General features: G+C 35.8%; 2 protein-coding genes and 2 pseudogenes across 2 annotated transcripts; 2 read left to right on the top strand and 2 right to left on the bottom strand.

Moving 5' to 3' along the window:
- Positions 1 to 504: 504 nt before the first annotated feature.
- Positions 505 to 24,244, bottom strand: LOC120117999 (annotated as a pseudogene).
- LOC120117997 lies at positions 1,121 to 2,600 on the top strand. Its single transcript, XM_039138150.1, has 4 exons — positions 1,121 to 1,830; positions 1,939 to 2,020; positions 2,201 to 2,476; positions 2,560 to 2,600. Exons 1-3 carry the CDS (start codon positions 1,121 to 1,123, stop codon positions 2,408 to 2,410), a joined length of 1,002 nt encoding a protein of 333 aa, XP_038994081.1. The 3' UTR covers positions 2,411 to 2,476; positions 2,560 to 2,600.
- Positions 5,224 to 6,111, bottom strand: LOC120118000. Its single transcript, XM_039138151.1, has 2 exons — positions 5,654 to 6,111; positions 5,224 to 5,562 (listed from the first exon to the last, which is right to left on the bottom strand). Exons 1-2 carry the CDS (start codon positions 5,724 to 5,726, stop codon positions 5,267 to 5,269), a joined length of 369 nt encoding a protein of 122 aa, XP_038994082.1. The 5' UTR covers positions 5,727 to 6,111; the 3' UTR covers positions 5,224 to 5,266.
- LOC120117996 lies at positions 6,973 to 10,990 on the top strand (annotated as a pseudogene).

Here is a 24,244-nt window from a genome sequence, read left to right as displayed (position 1 = left end):
CATATATCATGACATATATAACATTCAAATCTGAGATTTTAAAAATTAATAATATTTTTTAATTACTGAAGTTGTTTGATTCGTGTCTTACTCATATTTATTAAAAATTGATTTATTTAGTAAAAACAAAAATTATGTTAAAAAGATAAAAACAAGCTTATAATTGGATGTAGAAACTTGATATTTTATGCTAGTACATATATATAATTTGAATTTTATATTTTGGTGTATTTTTATTTATAATAGGTAAATAAATTTGCTTCTGAAAAATTTGTGACACTAAGGTCAATTTATAAATTAGATTTTTAATAATAAGTATGAAAATATTTAATTTTTTAACTTTTGATAATAAAAAATTAAATATTTTTATAAATAATATATTTAAATTCAAATTTTCTAAAAATAATAATAATTCCCTAAATACTAAATCACTTGTTTCGAGATGAATGTAATTTCTCTTCCAATACAGATTTGAGAACACCTTTTTTTTTCAAAGAATATATTGAGAAAATGTCTAATCGAGACACCAAAATTAATTCATAATTCGAGTATATTAAACCGGCAATTTAGAGACAAATGAGATTAGATTATATACCAAGTAACCGTTGAAAGCAACGCTTTTCTGAGTTTTCTCTTTAAAATACAGTTCCCAAAGAGTTGATAATTCCCAATTTCTTCCATTTTTTCACCACAAATTACTGTGCCAAAGTGGGTTACATTTGATTTTTGGTTGGTTCAAGTTTCCAGCAATGCATAGCATTTGTCTTTCACTATATTTTAATGTTCAACGGATCTGAAGTTCTGAAACCCTGAAACTCTTATCTTCATCTCTGCCAATGCATCGCAAAGATCCATGGTTTTAAACCATCATTCTCTGCTATGATGTTGCACTACGTTTCTTCAAAAAATAAAAGAAACTAAACCCATTGCCCTCGCCCTTTGTTCTTCACTGCTTAATCAATGAGTGTGTTTTAGTGTTTTAAACATTGTGAGTGTTTTTAGTGTTTTAAACATCGTGATTAGTTAAGCTTTGGGTTACTTGTTGAAGATAAGCTTCAAGCTTTGTCCGAGGCTAAAGTCACAACCTTTGGTTTGGTATTTGGTTTATGTGTGTTGGAGAATGAGATCCGTTGAAGATGAAGGCTGGTATAGCCTTGGACCGGCTAGTGAAATTTCAAGCAGCTATGGCGGTGGTGCCATAAGTTTCGAGTTTCATAAAGCTTCTCAGTCTCATCATCGAACCGTCTTGGGGAAGCCGACGACACCTTCGAAGTGGGACGATGCGCAGAAATGGCTGGTGGGGTTGTCCAGGAGTCGAGACAAGAAGGTACAACCCAAAGCCAAGCCTCGAGACTCAAACGCCGATGATAGAAGACTGATAGCGCCTTGCCTACAAAAGGAACAAGATGAAAAGATGTCGCCCGAGTTCGAAGGCGAAAAGAAGACGGTTGATTTCGACGGGCTTGTTTGGCGAATAGTAGACAACCCGGGGGAGAACTCGGTGTCGGGTGTTCGATCGATATGTGTGAGAGATATGGGGACCGAGATGACTCCAATTGCAAGCCAAGAACCGTCGAGAACCACAACGCCCTTACGAGCCACCACTCCTGCTGGAAGGAGTCCTATTTCTTCAGGATCTTCGACCCCACTGAGATGCAAACATGGAGGACCACCATTAGCCGAGGGGAGAGGTGAAACTGATGCTGCTGTTAAAGGAAATGGCTCGGATAGGCTCGAGGGACAAGAATCGGGTCAGGCTAGTAAGCAGCGTAGTTTGGAAAGTCGAGCCATGGCTTGGGATGAAGCCGAACGTGCTAAATATATGGCAAGGTAAGTGCTAATATGCATCAGCTATTCTCAGTTTGCTTCATTCACAACGTCAAATTCGAAGCATATGTTTATAGTCTAATGTGATATGAGATATGTGTTGCTTTCTAGGTATAAGCGTGAAGAAGTGAAGATACAGGCATGGGAAAATCATGAAAAGAGGAAAGCTGAATTGGAAATGAAGAAAATAGAGGTAACTCCTTTGGTAGATCCATTGATATGAAATAGTACTAGATTACTTTATTTGTCTAACACCTCCGGTAACTACGAGCTCCGACTATATCCGGAGTCGAATCAGGTCGGAATCTTATACTAGAGGCATTGGTAGATTAGATGTTCCATTGCCATGAATTTGTTGTTTTATGCGTTGTAGGCGAAAGCCGAGAGACTGAAAGCTCGGGCAAAAGAAAGGTGCGCAAACAAAATTGCAGCCTCAAGGAGAATAGCCGAAGAGAAACGTGCAAATGCAGAATCAAAGCTAAACGAGAAAGCTATAAGGACTTCACAAAGGGCGGATTTTATAAGGAGAACTGGTCATTTTCCTTCTTCATTCTCCTTCAAGTTGCCTTCCCTTTGCTGGTAGTAACTCTGCAGAGTCCCAAAGTTCAATGCCGAAACTGTCTTCAATCCTTCTTCTTCCAACATACATACATATATATATATATATGTATGTATGAATATATGTATGTATGTATGTATGTATGTATGTATGTATGTATGTATGTATGTATGTATGTATGTATGTATGTATGGTGTACTTTTAGATTATATGGAGGTGTTTACTCAGAACATCAATTTCCTTATTATTTGATTCAACTCTTTATCATTAGATTCAACAAAATTAATGAAATTTATCTATTGGTACATGCATTGCATGAATTAAAATTATTTGACTTGAACCAATCAATGACAATTAATTACAAATCACTTCCTAATTTTTAATGTACTAAAATATATATAATATAAACACAATCTTAAATGTAAATATAATAAAGGGAATAAGACAACAAATTTGACTTGAAATTTAAGATAACTTTAAAGTGACAAAGTAATATTTAGAGAGTTATTTCAATATATTTTAACTTAATATATTTTTTTAGAATTAGTCAATATGAAGTTTATTATTATTTCAATTAAAATTATATACAAAATAATGAAAAAAAAATCATGTGACCATTATTTTCAATTATTCAGTTTACAAATCAATAGAGATTATATAGATTTTTCTAGAGGGATCAATTTATCTAATTGAAAAACTAAAAGGACCTAAAAGTAGTTTTACCTGAATAGTAAACGCAAAACAAAAGAATAAAACACAGCGTTTCAGCTCACAAAACTTCCCGGCCTTCGTTTTCCCACTCACGGCCTCGTTAGTAGGGATGGCAACGGGGTGGTTTCGGGCCGGGGATTGGTCTCCTATCTCCGTTACTGTTTAAAAACTCCGTACCCGTCCTCGTTTAAAAATCGTGGGGATTTTAACGGGATCTCTATCGGGTAATCGAGGAAAATCGCGAGGAAACGGGTATCCATGTTTAGCATAAACGTTTATTTAAACAGGTATCGGGCCGATATATATATATTTAAATTAAATATATAAATATTATATATATATATATATTTAATTTAAATTAAATTAAATTTATTAATATATATATATAATAATAATAATTATTATTTTTAATATTTATCCGGCTGGGTATCGGGGCGGGGATTACCAAACTCGCCCCCGTTTAAAACATTCGGTTTTTCCTCGTCCCCGAATCCGACCCGTTTAATTCGGTTTCCGATTTTCCCCGACGGATTCGATTTTTTTGCCATCCCTACTAGGGTTGTAAATGAGACGAGACAAATAGCGAGCTACTCGATCAAGGCTCGATAAATACTCGAATCGAATGGACTCGAGCTCGAGCATGACTCGAGTTCTTAACGAGCCTAAACGAGCTTTTCGATATTCGACTCGAAAAGCTCATGAGCAGCTCGAAAAATGTTATATTATAATTATAGATTTTTTAAAATTACATTATTAAAAATACACTATTGATAATTATAAAATTTTAAACATATATTAAAAATTCTATAATACAACTACCTCAAATTTTAATTAATGTCCTTGCAATGAACCCTAAACCCTAAAACTTAAATCATAAACCATAAATTGTACTTAGTACTTGCCTCATAAATCGATACCATGTCGATTAATTAATGTCTTTGTAATAAATCCTAAACCCTAAACTATAAACATAAATCCTAAAACCTAAATCTGATAATGTGATAGGGGTCAAGTTATGCACATGAAGATAACATACAAATTATGCAAAATGATGTTATGTGACTCCTAAATAAATCAATCGCATACTTATACATAAACATATCAACATGCAAAATAAATATACACAATTAATTAAAGAAAACAATCCTAAACAGGGACTAAATTAAGAGAAATCTAAATGTGAGGACTAATTTAAGCTAAATATACTAATTTTAGAATGGTGATTAAATTCACGTAAATGTAAAATTAAACTTACAAAATTGGAATTAAACCAATGACTTAAATACAAAATGTGCATAAACTATAGGGTCTTGTATGCAATTGATCCTATTCGGTTTAAGCTAAAATAATATGGAAAATAACATAAATGACACCTGGACGTTTAAAACAAATAAGAAAATTTAAACAAATGTGATTGAAATACAAAAATTAAAATATAACATACCAAACTATAAATTTATTAAACATGCATATACATGTTTATAACATACCAAACTAGAATTAATGGATCTAAAACATATTCCCTTAGATTAACAATTACATTCCGAACATCACTGGAACAGAACTAGATGTGAATTCTCCTCCAGCCTGGTTTATAACTTGACACCACATTTTCTCAAATTCCTTTTGAGCAGTGTCATCTAGGGGCCAAAAATAATGAACCTGCATATGCAGCATCTAACTTCAACCACTAACTATTAGAAGAAAAAAATTCAACCACTAAATAGATTTTCAGGTTGCTTTAATTTCCTCCACAACAAAACAGCTGGTACAAACTACACTAACCTGTTTGAGTTGGAACAATAAAACAGGATTTTGCTCAAAGAAGTTTGGATCTAATGCATTAATTTCCTCCACAACCTCAGCAGCCATTCCTCTGCTAGCTAGCTCCTTCATCCGGAGAACAATTTCATATTTTTCTTCCACGTTGGTATTTTCCACTCCCTTCATAATAAAAACTATTCTATTATAGTAATTTGTAATGCAACTGTTATAAAACTATTCTATTATTAATCAATTATAGTAAAACACAAAAAAAATTCCAAAATGTAACTTTTATAACTTTGATATCCTTGTACAGGCAATTTGTAATGCAGTACTAACCTCTTGTTTCCCACATCAATTAAAATGATTATCAGAAATAAAATCCAGTTCATCATATCTTCCGCTTCATCGCTTACGTTTACTTCTTTCGCCAGCTCCATGGCTTCTGTTTCTCAAGAGACTTGAATTTTCAGAATGATGTGACCCACTGGGGCTATAATCCTCGTGGTTATTGGTGGGCTCAGAAGCAAATCTTAATTTGACATCAGTTCCTTGCATGTTGCTCAGATTAGTAGAAGCAGAAGTTTCACTATTTGAACGCTTAGCACCTCTATGATCCACATCAACGGAAGATTCTGGTGATGAACACCACCCAAATTCAAGCGGATTACCTTTTACTGGTTCAGAAAGTGTTTTCATTCCTGAGAAAGGACAAATTGATCAACATTCCAGTCGAGACATATATAGTAAAAAGAAATTGATGTTAAGTTTTATTAGATGGAATGAAAATACCAGATTCCACAATTCCCCTGTAAACACAGTACTCACGAACAAGTTCATCAAGCACTGCATCATCCAATCTCATTCGACATATTTCATTCTGTATGAAAAGTCACAACTTATCAACTGATAACCCAAAAACACCAATTAGAGACTCTAGGCCAGAGCCAGAAAGATTAAGTGATGAATGGGAGAGATATTTAGAACTTGAAATATTAACCGACATCATCTTGTCCAGTGTAAATCGGAAGATATAATCAGACAAACACTGGAAGTCATTTTCAAACTTTAATCCATTAAAAAATCTCGGTAATCTGTCCACATTCATCATAATTATACAATAACTGGGTCATTTTGAAACTTTTATCCGACAAAAAAACTTAGTACTCTGTCAACATTCATCTCTGAGTTGAGGGAAATAGTATCACCACTGATTCAGTAGAGACAAAAAAGCCTGAATTTCCAAAAGTAAGGTATTGGGGGGAGGAAGGTATTAGATTGGTAAAAGCTTGCCACTGATGTTGCAGTTGGAGGTGTCTTTGCAGGTGACACTTTCTCCGTGGTATTAGTAACCACTGGCTTCGCTGCTGGAGAAGATGCCAAGAAAGAAGTTGCTGCAGTTTTTGCAGGAGTAGTTGGCACGGTCTTCTCCGTTTGGTGCCACCGAACTTGATGGTGGTATCCCTTGATATTGATATTGATATTGATATTGATGATGATGTTGATGTTACTGTGTTGGAGGCTTCAATGAAGCTTGTTTAGCAGTCTCCGATGAACAGGGTGTTGAATAGGGTCAAGAGTACGGGAAAGAGGGTGAAGTTTTGGTCGTATATCCCACACACAGCATGTGACCTTATATCTTATATTTTTAAGATAGAAGAAAGTGTTCCACAAGTGATCCTATAAATTAAAGTTTAAACTCAATGGTCTTATATCCCTCATCTTTAAGATATAAGCAAGTGTTCAACAAATGATCTTATAAATTAAAACTCAAATTAAATGGTTTAATTTATTGAGCCACGTGGTGAGCATTTGAGCGTCTCGAGTTTGGTTGAACTTTTGAATTTTTTTTTAAATTCGAATCTTTTCGAGTTCGAATTGAGTTTTAATTTAATTTTTAGAGTTGGAGTTGAATTTGAAAATTTTAAACTCGTGATTTTTTAAATCGAGTTAAACTTACATTTAAAGTTTTCAAGTTTGAGTCTACTCGATAATAGTCGAGTTTGACTCGGTTTTTTCAGAAATATTTATAGGGTTTATCGTCTTTGTCCTTTTGCTTTAATTTCTACCACAATTCAATTGTTTTCCGTACTGTCTTTTTTTCGTCTCGATCGGTAAGCCATATCCACTCCCAGTTATATTTACTCTCTCAATTTCGCCCAGGGACCAGAAGAATCCATGCATCGCTCAGTTTTTCAGAAATATTTATAGGGTTTATCGTCTTCGTCCTTTTGCTTTAATTTCTACCACAATTCAATTGTTTCCCCCTAAAATTTCCAGGCTGCATGCGTTGAATTTTCCAGCTACACACGTTGAAGGATGTGATATTCGGTTTGGGCATGTTAACAGCTTTTATTGGCTAATGTTGATGCCCTTGAATTCGGATTTAATTTTTTTTGGTGCAAAATTTGTGAATTTGTTGTCGTGAACTTTGTTGTTTTAGGGGGTTGGGGGTTGGGTTTATAAGTAGACAATTTAGCGGGAGTCTCTTGAATTGGATTTGAGGCTTTAGGATTTTCTTGAAATTTATATATGGCCGCTGGGAGACATGGGAGCTATAGCCAGAACGAGTTCAGTGACAGAAAATCTGAGGTCGAGGTAGTAAGACGTGGTTTTGCTAATTCTAAAGAGCATGATCCATATAGTAATGGTAGTCGTGATAATAACCGTGGTCGAGTATGGGAGGCTAGGGATAGCGTTAGACAAAAGGATATGAAGGAGAGGAAAGTGTTAACTGGTGAGTATCGTTCCTCTTTGAGTAGAAGTGATTCTGGTGGCAGTAGTGGTGGTGGTGGAGGTAACCTTGGGCCCAGGCAATGCGAATTACATCGAATGGTGGTAGATAAAGAGCCTGGTGAGCTGTCTAGAGAGAGTGGGTCAGAGGATGTCATTGAGTCCGAGTTAGTTGTTAAAGATAGTAAGGCTACATAGGCAATGGAGAATGGGGCTGCGTCCCCTGTTGCAAGGAAAAGGAAGTTCTCCCCTATTGTATGGGACAGAGGTGAGGATTTAAGTAGTTTCTCCAAAAGTAGGAATTTGCATCCAGTTATGGCTCTTCGTCCTCCACCACCACTTCCGAAAGCTTACCGCAACTCACCTAACAGTACCACTGCTGGGGCTGTACAGATATCACCTGTCAGAGAAAGTAAAAACCTGGAATCACAGTCTCCTTCGCCAGTTGCAAAAACCGTTGGATATGCACCATTGCAGTCTGCAGTGGATTTGGATCTATCACTTCCAAAACGGCAGGGTAATAATTTGGATTTTGTGCAGCTAGAAGATGAAGATTTTGTACAAACCCGACATATATCTTCCTCAAGATGGGCAGTTGGTGATAGTTCTCCAGGTGATGAGGGCGATTTTTTAGAAGATGAGGAGATGCCTAAAAGGAGGGAAAAATTACCTCTTTCAGAATCATCCGTTAATAGATTACTCGATAACTCAGCATCTCCTAAGCCTGGGGAGCTTAAGATGGAAGACTCAAGGGGGAATAGAGCCAAATCATCCGAATCTGATGAATCACGTTCCTGTCCCAAGTCTGGAAGTGGAGATGTTTACCCTGTAAATGATTCAGAGAAGGATGGCTACATGGAGATTGAATTTGAACGTGATAGAAATGACAGTAGCGTTAATGAGTCTGATACAGGTTCTGAGAATGACAAGGATTCATCTGGAACGCCAGAAGCTCCAGCTCCTTTACGAAGTGTAAACATGCTTCAGGGATGTAGGAGTGTTGATGAATTTGAGAGACTAAATTAGATAAACGAAGGTACTTATGGTGTTGTATATAGAGCTAGGGACAAGAAGACTGGGAAAATTGTGGCGTTGAAGAAGGTAAAGATGGAGAAAGAAAGAGAAGGGTTTCCTCTGACCTCTCTAAGGGAAATCAACATTTTTCTTTCATTTCATCATCCATCTATTGTAGACGTTAAAGAAGTTGTTGTAGGGAGTAACCTTGATAGTATTTTTATGGTGATGGAATACATGGAACATGATTTGAAAGGGCTAATGGAGACGATGAAACAACCATTCAGCCAAAGTGAGGCTAAATGTCTGATTATTTAGCCGCTGGAGGGTATCAAGTATCTTCATGATAATTGGATTCTCCATCGTGATTTGAAAACGTCTAACCTGCTTTTAAATAACCAAGGTGAACTGAAGATTTGTGATTTTGGATTGTCTCGTCAATATGGAAGCCCATTAAAACCATATACACATTTGGTTGTTACCCTTTGGTACAGGTGAGTTGTTAATGCCAAATATTATGGTTTAAGTCCTCGTATTTGTACAATGAAATGAAATATATTGGAGACTTCCTTTCTTTTGGTATTAATATTTAAATTCTCTGTTGTGATTGGGTATTTGGAAAACTATTTTGAACTGTGCTTTTGACTCTGATTATTGATTATAAGTACATAGATTCCCTTTTTAATTAAATTTCTTATTATTTATCTGATTCAGTTTTCTATACTAAAAACCTAAGAAATCTTTAGGTCAGAGTTCCATGGTGTAGCTTTTGACAAGGTATGAGCATTTCTGTACAAATCATTACTTGGACTTCTCGTTGTTTAATTAATGAAACGTATTAACCCATATGCTGTAGGGTGCTAGCCACTTTTTAGAGTTTGTAAAGGTTTATGGCTTAAGGTTAATCATTTGCTTTTTCACGTTCCATTTATGTAAGTTTGCCTGATTAATTATCTGAGCATTTACTTTCCGGAATATTTAAAAACTTTTCATCCTGGTTTTGCAGGGCACCTGAACTTCTTTTGGGAGCAAGACAATATTCCACTGCAATTGATATGTGGTCTTTGGGTTGTATTATGGCTGAACTACCATCTAAAGAACCACTTTTTAATGGGAAAACTGAATTTGATCAACTTGACAAGGTGAATTGAGTTAATTGTATTCATCTTTCATTAATAATTACTATCTAGCCCTTAACTTATTGGAATGTTTCAGTCTTGCCATGATGGTTAATGAACTTGGATCTTTTGTGTTGATATTTACGACTGCAGATTTTCAGAACCCTTGGCACACCAAATGAGACAATATGGCCTGGTTTTCCCAAGCTTCCTGGAGTCAAGGTCAATTTTGTCAAACATCAGTACGTGTTACATCATTTATAAATTTATTTTAGATTCTGCTCTGTAATATTCGGGCCTTCTTGTTTTCCATACTGTTTCTCAGACTTCCAGCTTTGGGTGATTCTGGTGTGGCTTTCTGGCCTCCATTGCTAACAGATCAGTAACATAGAATTCTTGTTTGTATTAATTACTGATTTTCTTTTCAGGTATAATCTTTTGCACAAGAAATTTCCAGTAACATCATTCACTGGAACACCTGTTCTCTCTGATGCAGGATTCAACTTGTTGAATAAACTTCTTACTTATGATCCTGAAGAGGTATATATATCTTGACTTGCATAAAGGTTTTGGTTGCCTTCTGATAATATATGTAGATAGTTTACTGAGCATTGTGATATCACCTTCAGCGTATAACAGCTGAAGCTGCTCCTAACCATGAGTGGTTTCGTGAAGTTCCTCTTCCCATGACTAAAGCTTTCATGCCCACTTTCCCTGTCCAGCATGCTCAAGACAGGTATTGAGCTAAAGAAACAAGGAGACAAGTACAATTTATTTTAGTAAATTGGGTTTTAATTTGTTGTTGAAGTTTAAAATAAGGTATTTCGGTATGTTGGTTAGGTGTGTGAGAAGAATGCTGAAGAGTCCAGATCCTTTGGAAGAGCAACATAGAAAGGAGTTGCAGCAAGGGGAAGTGGGGACTGGTGGTTTGTTTGGATGAGAGAACCCTCATCATCTCCCGTGATTGAGGTGAGAGACCTGCAAATATGTTGCAGACCATATTTTTTAGATGATTATCCTTGCTATTGTTTGTCAGGCATCGATGATGATTTGATTGATGTTTGCCTCTACCCATGAAACAGATGTTTTGCAGGTTATTTCTTTTCAAGCTTTGGCCATCATATAAAAATGCTGGCATTGTTTGCATCACAGGGTGTGGCGTATCGGCCTTTCTTATAGAAATCAGTTTCAGCTGAAATCCATGTAACACTTATATTGGAATAATGATGTATACATTCCCTTATAACTGGTTTTGAATTTGAAACATTATGAATTTCTTCCGATTATAACTTCCATCTTTTTTAATATTGACATTGTGTTTGCAAGAGACTGTGGTGTGAAGTGGACAGGGCATTACTTGCTTTTCATTGATGAAGAAAGTAACAGTAACCTTATACATCAAAGGTAACATGTTAATCTAGTAATATATTTGGAATGCTTTATGAGGTTAGGTATATACTTCCATCCATGAGAGATGCCTATGCAGTATGAAATTGCAGTACCTACTTACTTATCTGTATAGTTGTTCCCCCCTTGTTTTCATTTTTTAAATTTGCGAGACTTCTATTTGCATTTTGGTTGAAGATTTGAGTATAGTTGCCATTATACGAAATTCCTTCTGCCTTCTAGGAAAACAATTATGAATATGGATTTTCTGTGAGCTGAAGAGTTGAGATTTATTTTTGTTGTACGTTTTTGAATAAAACCCAATTTGCTGTTCTCAAGTGAACACATTTCATTATTTCATTAATGGTTTCTTAGTTTGACAGCTAGTTTTAACAGTTCATTTGTCTTCAGTGACCATTATGTTACTGTGGACAACTTATCAGAAGAGGAAAACTACTCATCTGTATTTGGCCAAACATTTATCTTATTTTGGAACCTTGCTTATCAGATCATGCGTGAGCAGTAGATATTGTACTTTTCTAGTGGTGATGAGCAATTTTATCTGTTCTGATGCTTATCTTACCCTGCTGTTTTCTGAAAATATATATTGGTGCCTATTCCATCTAACTACACCTGCAAAATGAATACAGCGATGCTGATTTCATTCAATTTAAGCTTTCGTGAATTCTTGTTTAGCAGCAAATGGTCCATGAGTTCAGTTTTATAATATTGCTACTTTTATCCTTTATTTGACTTTCTCTTGTTTAGTATCAATTTTTTTTTTAATTTTACGTCATGGATTTGGCATGCCTGTTGAGTGTAATTTGATTAGGCAGCAATTGAAACATCTCCTAGTGACATGAAAGTTCAGATGCAAGTCACTATTGGCATTTTTAGTATGTTTCAATTATGATATGAGAGGTTCAAGCTGTAATTGGCTCTTGAATCTTTTATGACATGTCTACAAATGTCACTGCAGTCTCAAAGCAATTGGGTTGAGGAGGTTACCGCATATTGTGGATTTTATCTAACTTCCAATTAGTTGTTCTGTCAAAGCTCAGTAGAGGTACCATATACACTTTTTCACTTTAATGTTTCAATGAACTTATTTTATTTGTCTTTTCTCATATGTTAGAATTTTTCATGGTTTTATGTAATTGTATTGCTAAGATGCATTTGATTCTCTGTATTTATAATGAAAGGCATTATATAAGTGAATCAGAAACGAATTAACTCTTCCTTAAGTCCTAAACCTATGGAACAGTTGTGGTATGGCTGTCTTATATATTTTATCCTTTCACCTCATTCTCTATGTTGTAGGTGTCTTGGCTGTGATAAGCATACTGTAGTGAACTCATGTTTTGTAGATACATTCATATAGTTCATACCCTGCACTCAAATGTTTTATTTTCATGAATGAGCAACAATTATCAGTGCTTCGGAATTATTGATTGAGAAGCGTTTCTTATAGGTAAAATCATGCCACAATTATTGTAAATAATATCAGTAAACAAAAATGTAGGAAGATGCAGGTAGATGAATGCCTCACGTGTTCACCTGTTAAGATATTTCAGGATAATGTTTATTACCAAAAGCAGCATTTAATAACTATTTTATCAGTTGAATATGAAGTTGCTGGACCAGTTAATGTTCTTTAAAACTTTTTTTTAGTATTCATGTGCTATTAGGTTATCTAATATTGGTTACTCGGATTTGTTTGTATTTTCGTTCAGGTATAATGTCAAAATTATCCCCCAACGTTTACCAGAATGGTCATTTTGATCTCTATTTTTTTAGAGAATTTTGGCCCCTAACATTTCATATTATGGCAGAAAAACCTTTAATGTTTCCCTAAATAGTCATTTTGATTCTTTTTTTTTATTCTGGAGCATTTTAGTCTTCAACGTTTCATTTTAGGGAATAAAAGCTTCTATCTTGAAGCGATTATCGTTTGTTAACTAACAGTTTTCATTCATGAGGGGTTTTCTTGCCCCAAAATAGAATGTTGGGGGTTAGAATGTTCCAAAAAAAGAATAGGGGTCAGCATGATATTTTGGGGGTTAATTGCCTTTTGGGTATATCGTGTTGCTTTAGTTGCATTTGAGTCTAGGTAAAAATGTTGCAAAGCTATGATACCGGCAAGATGGGAGACGGTGATCAGCACAAAGAAAGGCCACCACTGTTAGTTAATTCACTTATTCCCTCTTAATTCAGATGAAGAATTATAGAATGAAAACTTGTTGAAGATATCGTATGTTTTTCATTTATGTCTTGATGGAACTTTGACTTTGATATCATAATTTCTTTTTTTTTTCTTTTTAAACATGTCTAATATATTGCACGAATGAATAAGTGCTTAGCAACTTATGTAATTAAAATAAGTCTCAAATTCCACGTGATTTTAAGAACAAAAGTATCGTTACAACAAACCTAACAGCTTAGCAAATTTTATAAAACTAAGTTGAAATATTTATTTATAATTAAAAATCGATAATATATATATATCACAATTTAGAAAAATGTAATTTTCTTTTTGGCTGATTCTTTTCTTTGTAGTCAATTAAAAGAAAAGATCCAGACTGATTTTGTATAATACGTGTGCCCCTCACTATGATTTGGAAGACTAAATTAGAATTCTGAATATAATACTTATATTAATTATTTAAATTATAGAGGATACGATGATCTAGTTCTTCTAAAAAAATGATTATTTGTTTCAGTAAATGAATTAAATTTAAAATGAAATCATTATGAATTTATGATAAAATTATATTAAATGTTAGATGATTGATATATAGAACAAGCAAATATAAAAAGGTTTAATTAAAATATGATATAATTTTTTTTAACAATTCTTACTTAGAGGGAAGGAAAATTTTACTCATAATAGATAGAATTCACAATAAGGGAGTGAGAAGGGTCAACTAAGGAAATTTAACCATATTCTCTAAAAATTATTGACAAAATACAATATAAAGTAAATTGTAAAATAATCTATATAAATGAGTTATTCATATGCTTAAATATTTATACAAATTTATGATAATTTGAGTATGATTATATTACCGTTTATCTAGATAAATACGTTAAATCAGCGTCAAATTAAAAATCGTTAAGATCTTCGGTAATTTAATATAATCTCTCAGAATAATTATTTATTTTTTATGCATAGAAACCCCTATATTAATCAATATTTATGCTGCGGTTTTGCTATAAAAGCCAAACCATTATCACACATCGTGGGATATAAACCCCACGAACTAGAGAAATCAGTTCTGACAGTTGTATGTATATTATTATTATTATTATTATTATTAATTAATATAAAACGTTAGCCTCATAAGTCGTACCCAACTTAATCCTTTTGTTCATGCACAAAAGTTGAGTAAAAGATATAAGATTTGAAATATATATAAAAAAATAAATAAAGAATGTCTAAATGGATCTTTCAGGGTATGAGGCTAACATGTTTAGATTCTGCCAAAATAAATAAGTAGGCCGTTTGTCCTTCCCGCATAATTTTGGATAATTTAAGAGTTTTAAGTAAACGGAAAGATTTAAAGAACAACCATCTGATTAAAAATAAAAAAAGACAGTTGAACGTAATTGAAAATATGATAAAAAATTATAACATTTCAGATTAGATATAACTTAAAATATTATATATTTAGTTATATTTTCAGTTACATTCAATCATGTAATTTTCTAACCTTTGATTAGGTGGTCGTACTTCAGAGCTTCCCTTACATCACACAACGTATCTATATATATATACTTTTAAAGGTGGTTCAACAAGTACTGAACACAATTATAAATAAGTATACTTTTTAATCAAATATTATAATAAATAATGACTACATTTCTATTCTAATTTGAAAAACAACTGAATAGACAACTTACTTAAAAAAATAATTTTGTCTTCTTTTCTTTTTTAATCAAATTCTGTTTGATTTTGTAATAAATTTTGTTTTTTTTTTCATTTTCCATGATTGAATTTAACATCGTATTTCTAAATTCAGATAAAATTTATTTGGTTATCATTGAAGATAGCTTGTGATTGAATTATGATAAAGTCAGTTTGTCGAGAAGTTATAATTGTTATATATGTTTTATGTTAATGGTAATGGTGTGTATCAGGGGCGGATGCACTAAGCTCCCTAGGGGTTAAGTGCATCCCCATTATTTAGAAAAAAAAATGAAATTTAATATAATATGTTAAAGAAAAATGGAAGAATTTTTCTTTGCACCCTAATTATTTTGTCTTCTTTTCTTTTTTAATCAAATTCTGTTTGATTTTGTAATAAATTTTGTTTTTTTTGTCATTTTCCATGATTGAAATTAACATCGTATTTCTAAATTCAGATAAAATTTATTTGGTTATCATTGAAGATAGCTTGTGATTTAATTATGAGAACGTCAGTTTGTCAAGAAGTTATCATTGTTATATATGTTTTATGTTAATGGTAATGGTGTGTATCAGGGGCGTAGGGGTTTAGTGCATCCCCATTATTTAAAAAAAAAAGTGAAATTTAGTATAATATGTTAAAGAAAAATGGAAGAATTTTTTTTTGCACCCCAATTATTTTGTCTTCTTTTCTTTTTTAATCAAATTATGTTTGTTTTTGTAATAAATTTTGTTTTTTTTTCATTTTCCATGATTGAATTTAACATCGTATTCCTAAATTCAGATAAAATTTATTTGGTTATCATTGAAGATAACTTGTGATTGAATTATGATAAAGTCAGTTTGTCAAGAAGTTATCATTGTTATATATGTTTTATGTTAATGTTAATGGTGTGTATCAGGGGCGGATGCACTAAGCCCCCTAGGAGTTAAATGCATCCCCATTATTTAAAAAAAAAGTGAAATTTAGTATAATATGTTAAAGAAAAATGGAGGAATTTTTTTGCACCCCCATTATTTTTAAGAAAAGAAAATTAAAATTTTGGACCCCCATTTATAAATTTCTGGATCCGTCACTAGTGTGTATCATTAACTGTCGATAATGATATTTTCTTGTATATACAATTTGTTTGAATAATTTGATTGAGTTTTTAACCCTTTCTTTATATAGTCTTTTTTGTTTTTAAATGATTTATTTATATATTATGATTGTTTTAGTGGTATATAATTGGTTTAGTCTAATATTTGTAAACTCTTTTCATAATCTTAAAATATTTTCTTTTTATTTAATAAAATTAATGAACATTTTTTAATTTTTTAAAAAATAAAAAATGTTGTCTATAAAAACTTTACGCCTGGTATGTTTTCACTGATGTGAGAAATATAGTATAAGTTCTAAAGTAAAAAAATTGGTATAATTTAGAGACAAATGGTCAATTAAGCCGTTATAATATATACATGTATGTATTTAGTCATTCATCTAGTCTCGTGATTTTGTTTTGGTCACCTATATAGTTTTTCAAATTCATACTTAATATTATATTTTGTTTCGTTCGGATCATTCAATGTTAAAAAATAGATAGAATCATTGATGTGATATTTTTTTAATTTTTTTCAATTATGATATATCAATATTCTCGTTAATTTTTAACGATAAGTGATCAAAACGAAAACAAAATGTGACGTTTGATATGATTTTTGAAAAAAAGATAATGTCAAAATTAGTCTCCAATATTTATCAAAATAATCATTTTGAATCATATTCTTTTTTTTCTTGGAGCATTTTCGCCTTAAAAGTTTTATTTTTTATTCTAAAAAAGCGTTATGGATCAAAATGTTCTAAAAAAAATAAGGGTCAAAGTGACTATTTAATTAAACATTAGAAAAAATTTTCTAATCAAATATTGTAATATTTGATTGTTAAATTATGTATAAATTGTATTAAAAAAATTGTTGTAAGTGCTTTAACCGTAAAACTAAAGCTACATCTCTAATCAGTACATTATTGTTAGGTTTTTGCATATAACTTTTTTTATGTTTGTATTAATATTATGCAAATCATTGATTAATGCTGTGTAATTTTTTAGAAAAATATGCATTTATTGAATAATTTATTGGACTAAAGCAATATGTTCATTGATCATATATCAGAAAATTCACTTCAATGTTACTACAAAATCTGTAGAAAACTATTATTCTGTAACAAAAACACCTCTTGGGTCCACAAAGCCAGGAAAAGCTGGTTTCCGAAGTGCAAACTCCGGCTTTCCGATAACGTATCGGATTAATTTGAAACGGTATACGAATGTTCAGAAATGGTGAAAGACAGAATCAAGTCTTATGAAGAAAGAGCCTTTTGAACCTCAGAAGTGACCTCTTCCGGAGGCTTCTCCGCAGGAAGATTGGCAAGAATACCTTTGCTACTGTAGTAATCGATAACCTGCATGTTGTTAAGCAATCGGAATTTGTTCATAAGATGATCATGCAAAAGGACTAAAGAGTGAAGGAGTTCTTGTAGCTAGCATACTGGTTCGGTCTGTCGATGGAAAGCCTCCAGCCTTGACTTGAGAACTGCTGGAGTGTCATCTTTTCTTTGGATCAGAGGCTCCCCAGTGACCTTCAGTGGAAACAGTAAGAACAAAATGAGATAAAAGCGTGCAAAAATCCGTAACCTGAGACTCTTGCAGTACATATACATTACAAAATATGAACGAATGCGATGACCAAACACAAAATTACTAATATTTATGTTTCTAAGTGAGCAGACTACTGATTCTTAGGTCCAGTGCAGTAAAGGAAGAAGCAGAGCATTGAGAGTACATCATCGTAACTCGAAACAACAACCGTACAACTTGCAGATCCTTCTTACATATGCGATGACAATCCTCGGAATTTCAATCAATATGAGCATGATATCGATGGAGCTAAATTGCTTAGCATCAATCCGAATAAATAAGGCATAAACAAGAACTCTAAGGACATCGATGCGTGTCACAGTTAGTTGAACAATCAGTCCATGAATTCTCGTGTAATAGAGCTTGCAGATGCATTCAGTATCGATAACCGTTTAAACAATAGAAAAAGATGAATAAAAAGGGCATATAAAAAAGGGAACCAACATCATCGACACCGGGAACTTTGGGAGGGGCGAACTTCGTGTGGTAGGTTCGGCCACTAGAAGGATGAATCTGTTGAAGTTTACGCATAGGCACTTGAAGATTATCAAGAAGATACAAGAGAGATGTGTTATTAGCCAAGACTACTCAGTACATTTATACACAAGTTCACATCCTTAACAACCTCATAACTGCTTCTAACCACTCTAACTAATTAACCAACTGCACACTAATTACTTGCACACACACACCTCAAACCATACTGCACACACACGTACATAAGCATGTAATCATGCTCCAACATTTTACCCGTCCTTCTCAGCTGTTCGCTTTTCTGCTATCTGAACTTTCTGACGAAACAACATGTGTGCTGACTTAGCCAACGGTTTGGTCATGCCATCCGCAACTTGATGCTCTGCTGGTACGTAATTCACACGAACAGCCTCACACTCAACTTTCTCACGTACAAAGTGAATATCCAACTCTATATGCTTCGATCGTGCATGAAATACCAGATTCGCACTCATGGCAACAACACTCGTATTATCACTCCACACAACCGGAGCTGTATCAACCGCTTCACCCATGTCTGCTAACAATGACTTAATCCAAACCACCTCAGCAACGGTATCCGCAATACTGCGGTATTCAGCTTCTGTTGTCGAACGAGCCACAACCTTTTGTCTCTTCGCACTCCACGAGATCAAATTGCAGCCAAGAAATACCAAGAGCCAGAAATAGACCGCCGATCGTCGACGTTACTAGCCCAGTCAGCATCCGCAAACGCAGTTACACAGCAAACTTCAGACGTAGAAGAACGTCTAAATACCAAGCCACAGTCAAGCGTTCCATTTAAGTAACACAATATTCGCTTAACAACCAACCAATGACCATCACAAGGCCGATGCATGTACTGAGCCACACGATTAACGCTAAACGCGATATCGGGCCTCGTATGAGTCAAGTATAATAAAGAACCAACAATGCTTCGATATAACCATGCGTCTGAGAGTGGCTTCCCAGCATCAACAGTCAATTTTGGCAAAACCACCATCGGCGTAGGTGCAGGCTTAACATCAAGCATACTAGTTTGTTCCAGCAGCCCTCAAACGAACTTACGCTGACTCAGTACCAACTGCTCAGAAGTCCTATGGACTTCAACACCAAGAAAATACCCCAGCTCCCCTAAATCTTTCAAGGAAAACTTGTCACCAAGCAAGCGCACAACCTCATTAATAGCAACATTAGACTCATCAGTGATGATAATGTCATCGACATAAACAAGCACCATCACACGAACATCACCCATTCGACGAACAAACAACGACACATCAGCTATGGTTCCACAGAACCCAAGCTCCAGCAAAAACTTACGCAGCTTAGCATACCACATACGTGGTGCTTGACGCAGCCCATACAATGCCTTCTTCAGCCTACACACCAGCCGAGTACCATCACTGGCCACTCGTTCAAATCCTGGTGGCTGAACCATGTATACTTCTTCTCCAAGCTCACCATTAAGGAATGCATTATTAACGTCCACCTGCCTCAAACTCCAGCCACGAGCCACTGCTAGAGATAATACCACATTTATTGTTGTTGTCTTCACGACCGGGCTGAATGTATCGCTGAAATCATGGCCAGGTACCTGTGAGTAACCTCTTGTCACAAGACGCGCCTTATGCTTCAACACAAACCCATCTACATTGAATTTGACCTTGAATAACCACTTACAGCCAACCGCTGCTCGCCCTTTTGGTAGTGGTTCTAGCGTCCAAGTACCATTACTGACCAATGCATCGTACTCATCTAGCACTGCCTCCCTCCATTGCGGATCTTGAAGTGCCTGAGCCACCGAGCACGGCTCTCCATTATCGCCTCGACTCTGTGCAACAAACACCTTTGGTTTGAAGATTCCTCGTTTACTACGAGTGACCATTGGATGTGCATTTTGCACCGAGGGACATAGCGAGGCAGCCTCAACATGACCTGAAGCATTCGCAACACAACCTGTCTCATTATCCAACACCTGATCTTGGATCACTCCCACTAAGCTGTCGTTACGACTCTCGCCAACACTAATACTTCCAGTATGTTGATTCTCTCCGACTAAGTTACCAGTTTGACTTTCACCAACGCTAACACTTTTAGTATGTTGATTCACCCTGCTGCTAGAAGCTCCAACCTCGACAACCTCTGGTACTTCTCCAGTGCATATCGGAGCAGATCTAGCTTCTTGCACAACAGCTTGTGGGGAATTACCACAAACACTTTGTGCACCAGGAACCACAACCAACGAATTGCCATTACACATACTCTCTGTAGGAATTACATTCGTTACAGCTCCAGACTTAGCAAACGGAAACTCACGTTCATCGAAAACGACATGCCGAGACACATAGATACGTCCATCGGTCGCTAAGCATTGATACCCTCGATGGTTCATGCTATAACCCAAAAACACGCATGGATGTGACCTGTATGCGAGCTTATAGGGTTAAAACAACCGCAGATGAGGAAAACACCTACAACCAAATACCCGTAAATGATCATACGTAGGAGGCTGTCCAAACAATTTTTCAAACGGAGTACACCCTTGAAGAACCTTAGTTGGCAGCCTGTTGATTAAGTGAGCTGTTGTAACTACTGCAAATGACCAGTATTTTAGAGGTAACGAAGCTCGAGCTAACAGAGTCAACGACATTTCGAACAAGTGCCTGTGTTTCCTCTCGACAACCCCATTCTGTTGGGATGTATGCGGGCATGTCACTCGGTGCTGAATCCCACCTTGTGCAAGCACAGCTGACAGAGATCGGTACTCACCTCCCCAATCAGTCTGTACAACCTTAATCTCCTGTCCAAATTGAGTCCGAACTAGCTTCTGAAACAGTTGAAAGGCGTGAACTGCCTGCCCTTTGTTCTTCAGCATATACACCCAAGAGTGCCTCGAAAAGGCATCTACAAATGACACATAGTACTTGAAGCCATTTGATTCAACGTGTCCCGGACCCCATAAATCAGAGAAAACCAACTGAAACGGTCGTTCATATTGAGTTTGAGACGCATGAAACGACAGCCTATGGCTTTTACCCATATGACATGACACCCATACTGGAAGCAAATCTTTATTCAAATTGCTTGGCAAAGCAACATTACACAGCTTGCAAATTTGTAGTAAGATCTTATAAGATGGATGACCTAAACGATCATGCCACAGTACATAGTTATTACTAGGGCTAGACACTATGTTTGCTTCAGCAGCTCGACCTCGAGTGGACAACGTAGCACCGAACTCTTACAAGCCATCAACCTCTCTTCCTCGCAACAACACAACACCAGTTCTCTCATCTCGAACCATACAGTAACCAGCATGAAACTCCAAGAATACTCCATTATCCCTAGCAAGCTTGGAAACCGACACCAACTTCTTAGTAATTGAAGGCACATACAGTAAGTCACTTAATATTAAAGCACGCGATGCATTACAAATAGACGCTTGACCAATTTTAGTAATAGACAAACCACTATCGTTGCCTACAGTCAGCTTACCAGCCCCTGTATAATCTGAGCCATCTACTAGTTCTGTGGCATCAAGCGTAATATGGTGTGTCGCCCCTGAATCAACAAACCACGAACGAGGGGTTACACTTGTAGCAGCTACATTTGCACTAGGCTTGAACCGTTCTTGATCATTGAGCCCAGCAGCACCTCCATCCGGTCTACTTGCGCACGAGCACTTATTAGCATTGTAATGACAAATATTAGCTGTGGGTACTCGTTCTTTAAACGAGTTCCTTGAGTCAGAACTCCTTGGGTCAGATTCATCGACACCCGAGAACGACTTATCGAACCTGTACCAGCATCTATTCACAAGATGGCCATTCTTGCCACACAATTGACACTGCATCTTGACACGCCCTCGACCACGACCGGCTTGAGCATTATAGGTAACATGCCTTTCTGACGCAACCTGATCTTGCCTAGCAAATCGAGCGGTTTTTTCATCCATGGACGTTTTTACTTGAGCAACATTAGCTGCAGCTGTAATGTTGTCAAATCTACTAAAGTTCTTTTGCTGAGTCTCAGCATCAACAAGAACAGACACAACCCCTTCCAGAGTTAAGGCATCACGGCTGGCTGAAAGAACAGTAACCACTGGCCTGTATTCAACTGATAGTCCATTCAATATGGTTGCAATATGCTCCAGCTCCGGAACTGGACTTCCACACGATGCTAAGGCATCACATATCTCTTTAACTTGAGATATGTAACCCCGCATTCCTAGTTCTCCTTGATGAAATGCTTTAAGCTGGTAATGTAGATTCATTACCGCCATTACAGACTTACAGGCGAAGATTTTATTCACAGTGTTCCAGACTTGTGCAGCAGTTTCAGCCCCCACTAAATGTGGCAACAAGGACGGGCTGATCGTAGACAGTAGCCACGAGGCCAAGGCACTGTCTTGGGCTACAAAGACCTCATGATCTGTATTTTCAGTAACCGTGCCACCCTCCAGCACAACCGTCGCAGGTGGCGAAACAGCCGTCCCAGAAAGTAGCTTCTCCAGCCGATGACTCCTGACTGTCAGTAGAACCTGTTGCTTCCAAAGTAGGAAATTCCGCTCATCGAGCACAACACTCAACCGTTTATTGGTAAAGCTTTTGGAGGCAGTTACCGAATGCTCAGAACTGCTCACAACACCGCCGGAAAGAGGAGAGACCGGAAGCGCCATAAAGCCACCATGCACTTAGCAAGAACCTGACGCAGCTCTTCCTACACCACAAGATCACTAGCATCTGATACCATGTTGAAGTTTACGCATAGGCACTTGAAGATTATCAATAAGATACAAGAGAGATGTGTTATTAGCCAAGACTACTCAGTACATTTATACACAAGTTCACAGCCTTAACAACCTCATAACTGCTTCTAACCACTCTAACTAATTAACCAACTGCACACTAATTACTTGCACACACACCTCAAACCATACTGCACACACACGTACATAAGCATGTAATCATGCTCCAACAGAATCCAACGACCAGTGATCCTCTCATCCAATACGGCATCATTGATCGAGAAGTTCAGCACCTTGTTGATCTTAGTTCCTTGCTTCTAAAGCATCTCATCAAGCTGTATACCAAAGATAACCAAATATAGTTAAAGATCAAAAGACCCGAAGAGCATCAAAGCCAATATAATGTTCAATGAGACAAAAAGAACACCTTTTGTGCCTGAACCACAGTCCTCGGGAAACCATCTAAAATGAGACCCTTTTGGCATGAGGGTTTCTTCATGGCTTCATCAATAATCCCAACCACCAAATCATCAGAGACAAGTTCACCCTAACTTTATACATTTTCAATTAGAGGAAAAATTGACAATTCGAAACTCGAAATCCTATGGGGGGGAAGAAAGGAGATCACTTTATCCATGGCTTCTTTGGCCTTAATTCCAAGAGGTGTTTTGGCAGCAACAACAGTTCTTAGCATATCTCCAGTGGCTAAATGGCACAAGCAGTACTCATCCTTAATCATGGGTGATTGTGTGCCCTTCCCAGATCCAGGGGGCCCTGCAGTTCATTAAAATTAGTTAGTTCAATCACTCAAAACCAGGGACGAACTCAATATTTTATGTCTAGTGCTAACTTTAATTATATTAATTCGAAATCATAAAATTTTAGGACTTCGAAATTAGGTTATAAATATAAAATACAATGAAAAAAAACTAAATTATATAATAAAAAAATTAAAATTTTCAATGCAAATAGCTCCATTTTTTCAAAAAAATGAAATTAAAGTTTTCAACTTTGAACAAAGTGGGAAAAACCCAGATCTAAAGAAAACAAACTAAATGGTCCAGACTAATCGTATGTTGAAAACACACTGCAAATTCAGCTGAATGTGAACCAAAAACTGAAGAAGAAGAAAACGAGGAACGAACCGATGAGAATGAGGCATTTATCCGGCTTGGAGGAGCACTTGAAACGGCGAAGTAGTTCGGCCATTATATCAACGGTGGGAACATCTTCCAAAGCGACAGCGAAACCCGCCATTTTCTTGCTGGAAATAATATGTAATAAAATCAAACTACGAGAGAAAAGAACACC

This window comes from Hibiscus syriacus, unplaced genomic scaffold (genome assembly GCF_006381635.1).
Source record: "Hibiscus syriacus cultivar Baekdansim isolate YM2019G1 unplaced genomic scaffold, ASM638163v2 tig00110325_pilon, whole genome shotgun sequence".
Taxonomy (NCBI): Eukaryota; Viridiplantae; Streptophyta; class Magnoliopsida; order Malvales; family Malvaceae; genus Hibiscus; species Hibiscus syriacus.
The sequence above is the reverse complement of the archived record's forward strand: the minus strand, read 5'-3'. Positions and strand labels throughout refer to the sequence as shown.

Coding starts and splice junctions, on each gene's coding strand:
- LOC120117997 (XM_039138150.1), top strand. CDS start 1,121: ATGAGATCCGTTGAAGATGAAGGCTGGTATAGCCTTGGACCGGCTAGT. Junction 1,831..1,938: donor CGTGCTAAATATATGGCAAG/GTAAGTGCTAAT, acceptor GTTGCTTTCTAG/GTATAAGCGTGAAGAAGTGA. Junction 2,021..2,200: donor TGGAAATGAAGAAAATAGAG/GTAACTCCTTTG, acceptor TATGCGTTGTAG/GCGAAAGCCGAGAGACTGAA.
- LOC120118000 (XM_039138151.1), bottom strand. CDS start 5,726: ATGAGATTGGATGATGCAGTGCTTGATGAACTTGTTCGTGAGTACTGT. Junction 5,563..5,653: donor CAGGGGAATTGTGGAATCTG/GTATTTTCATTC, acceptor GTCCTTTCTCAG/GAATGAAAACACTTTCTGAA.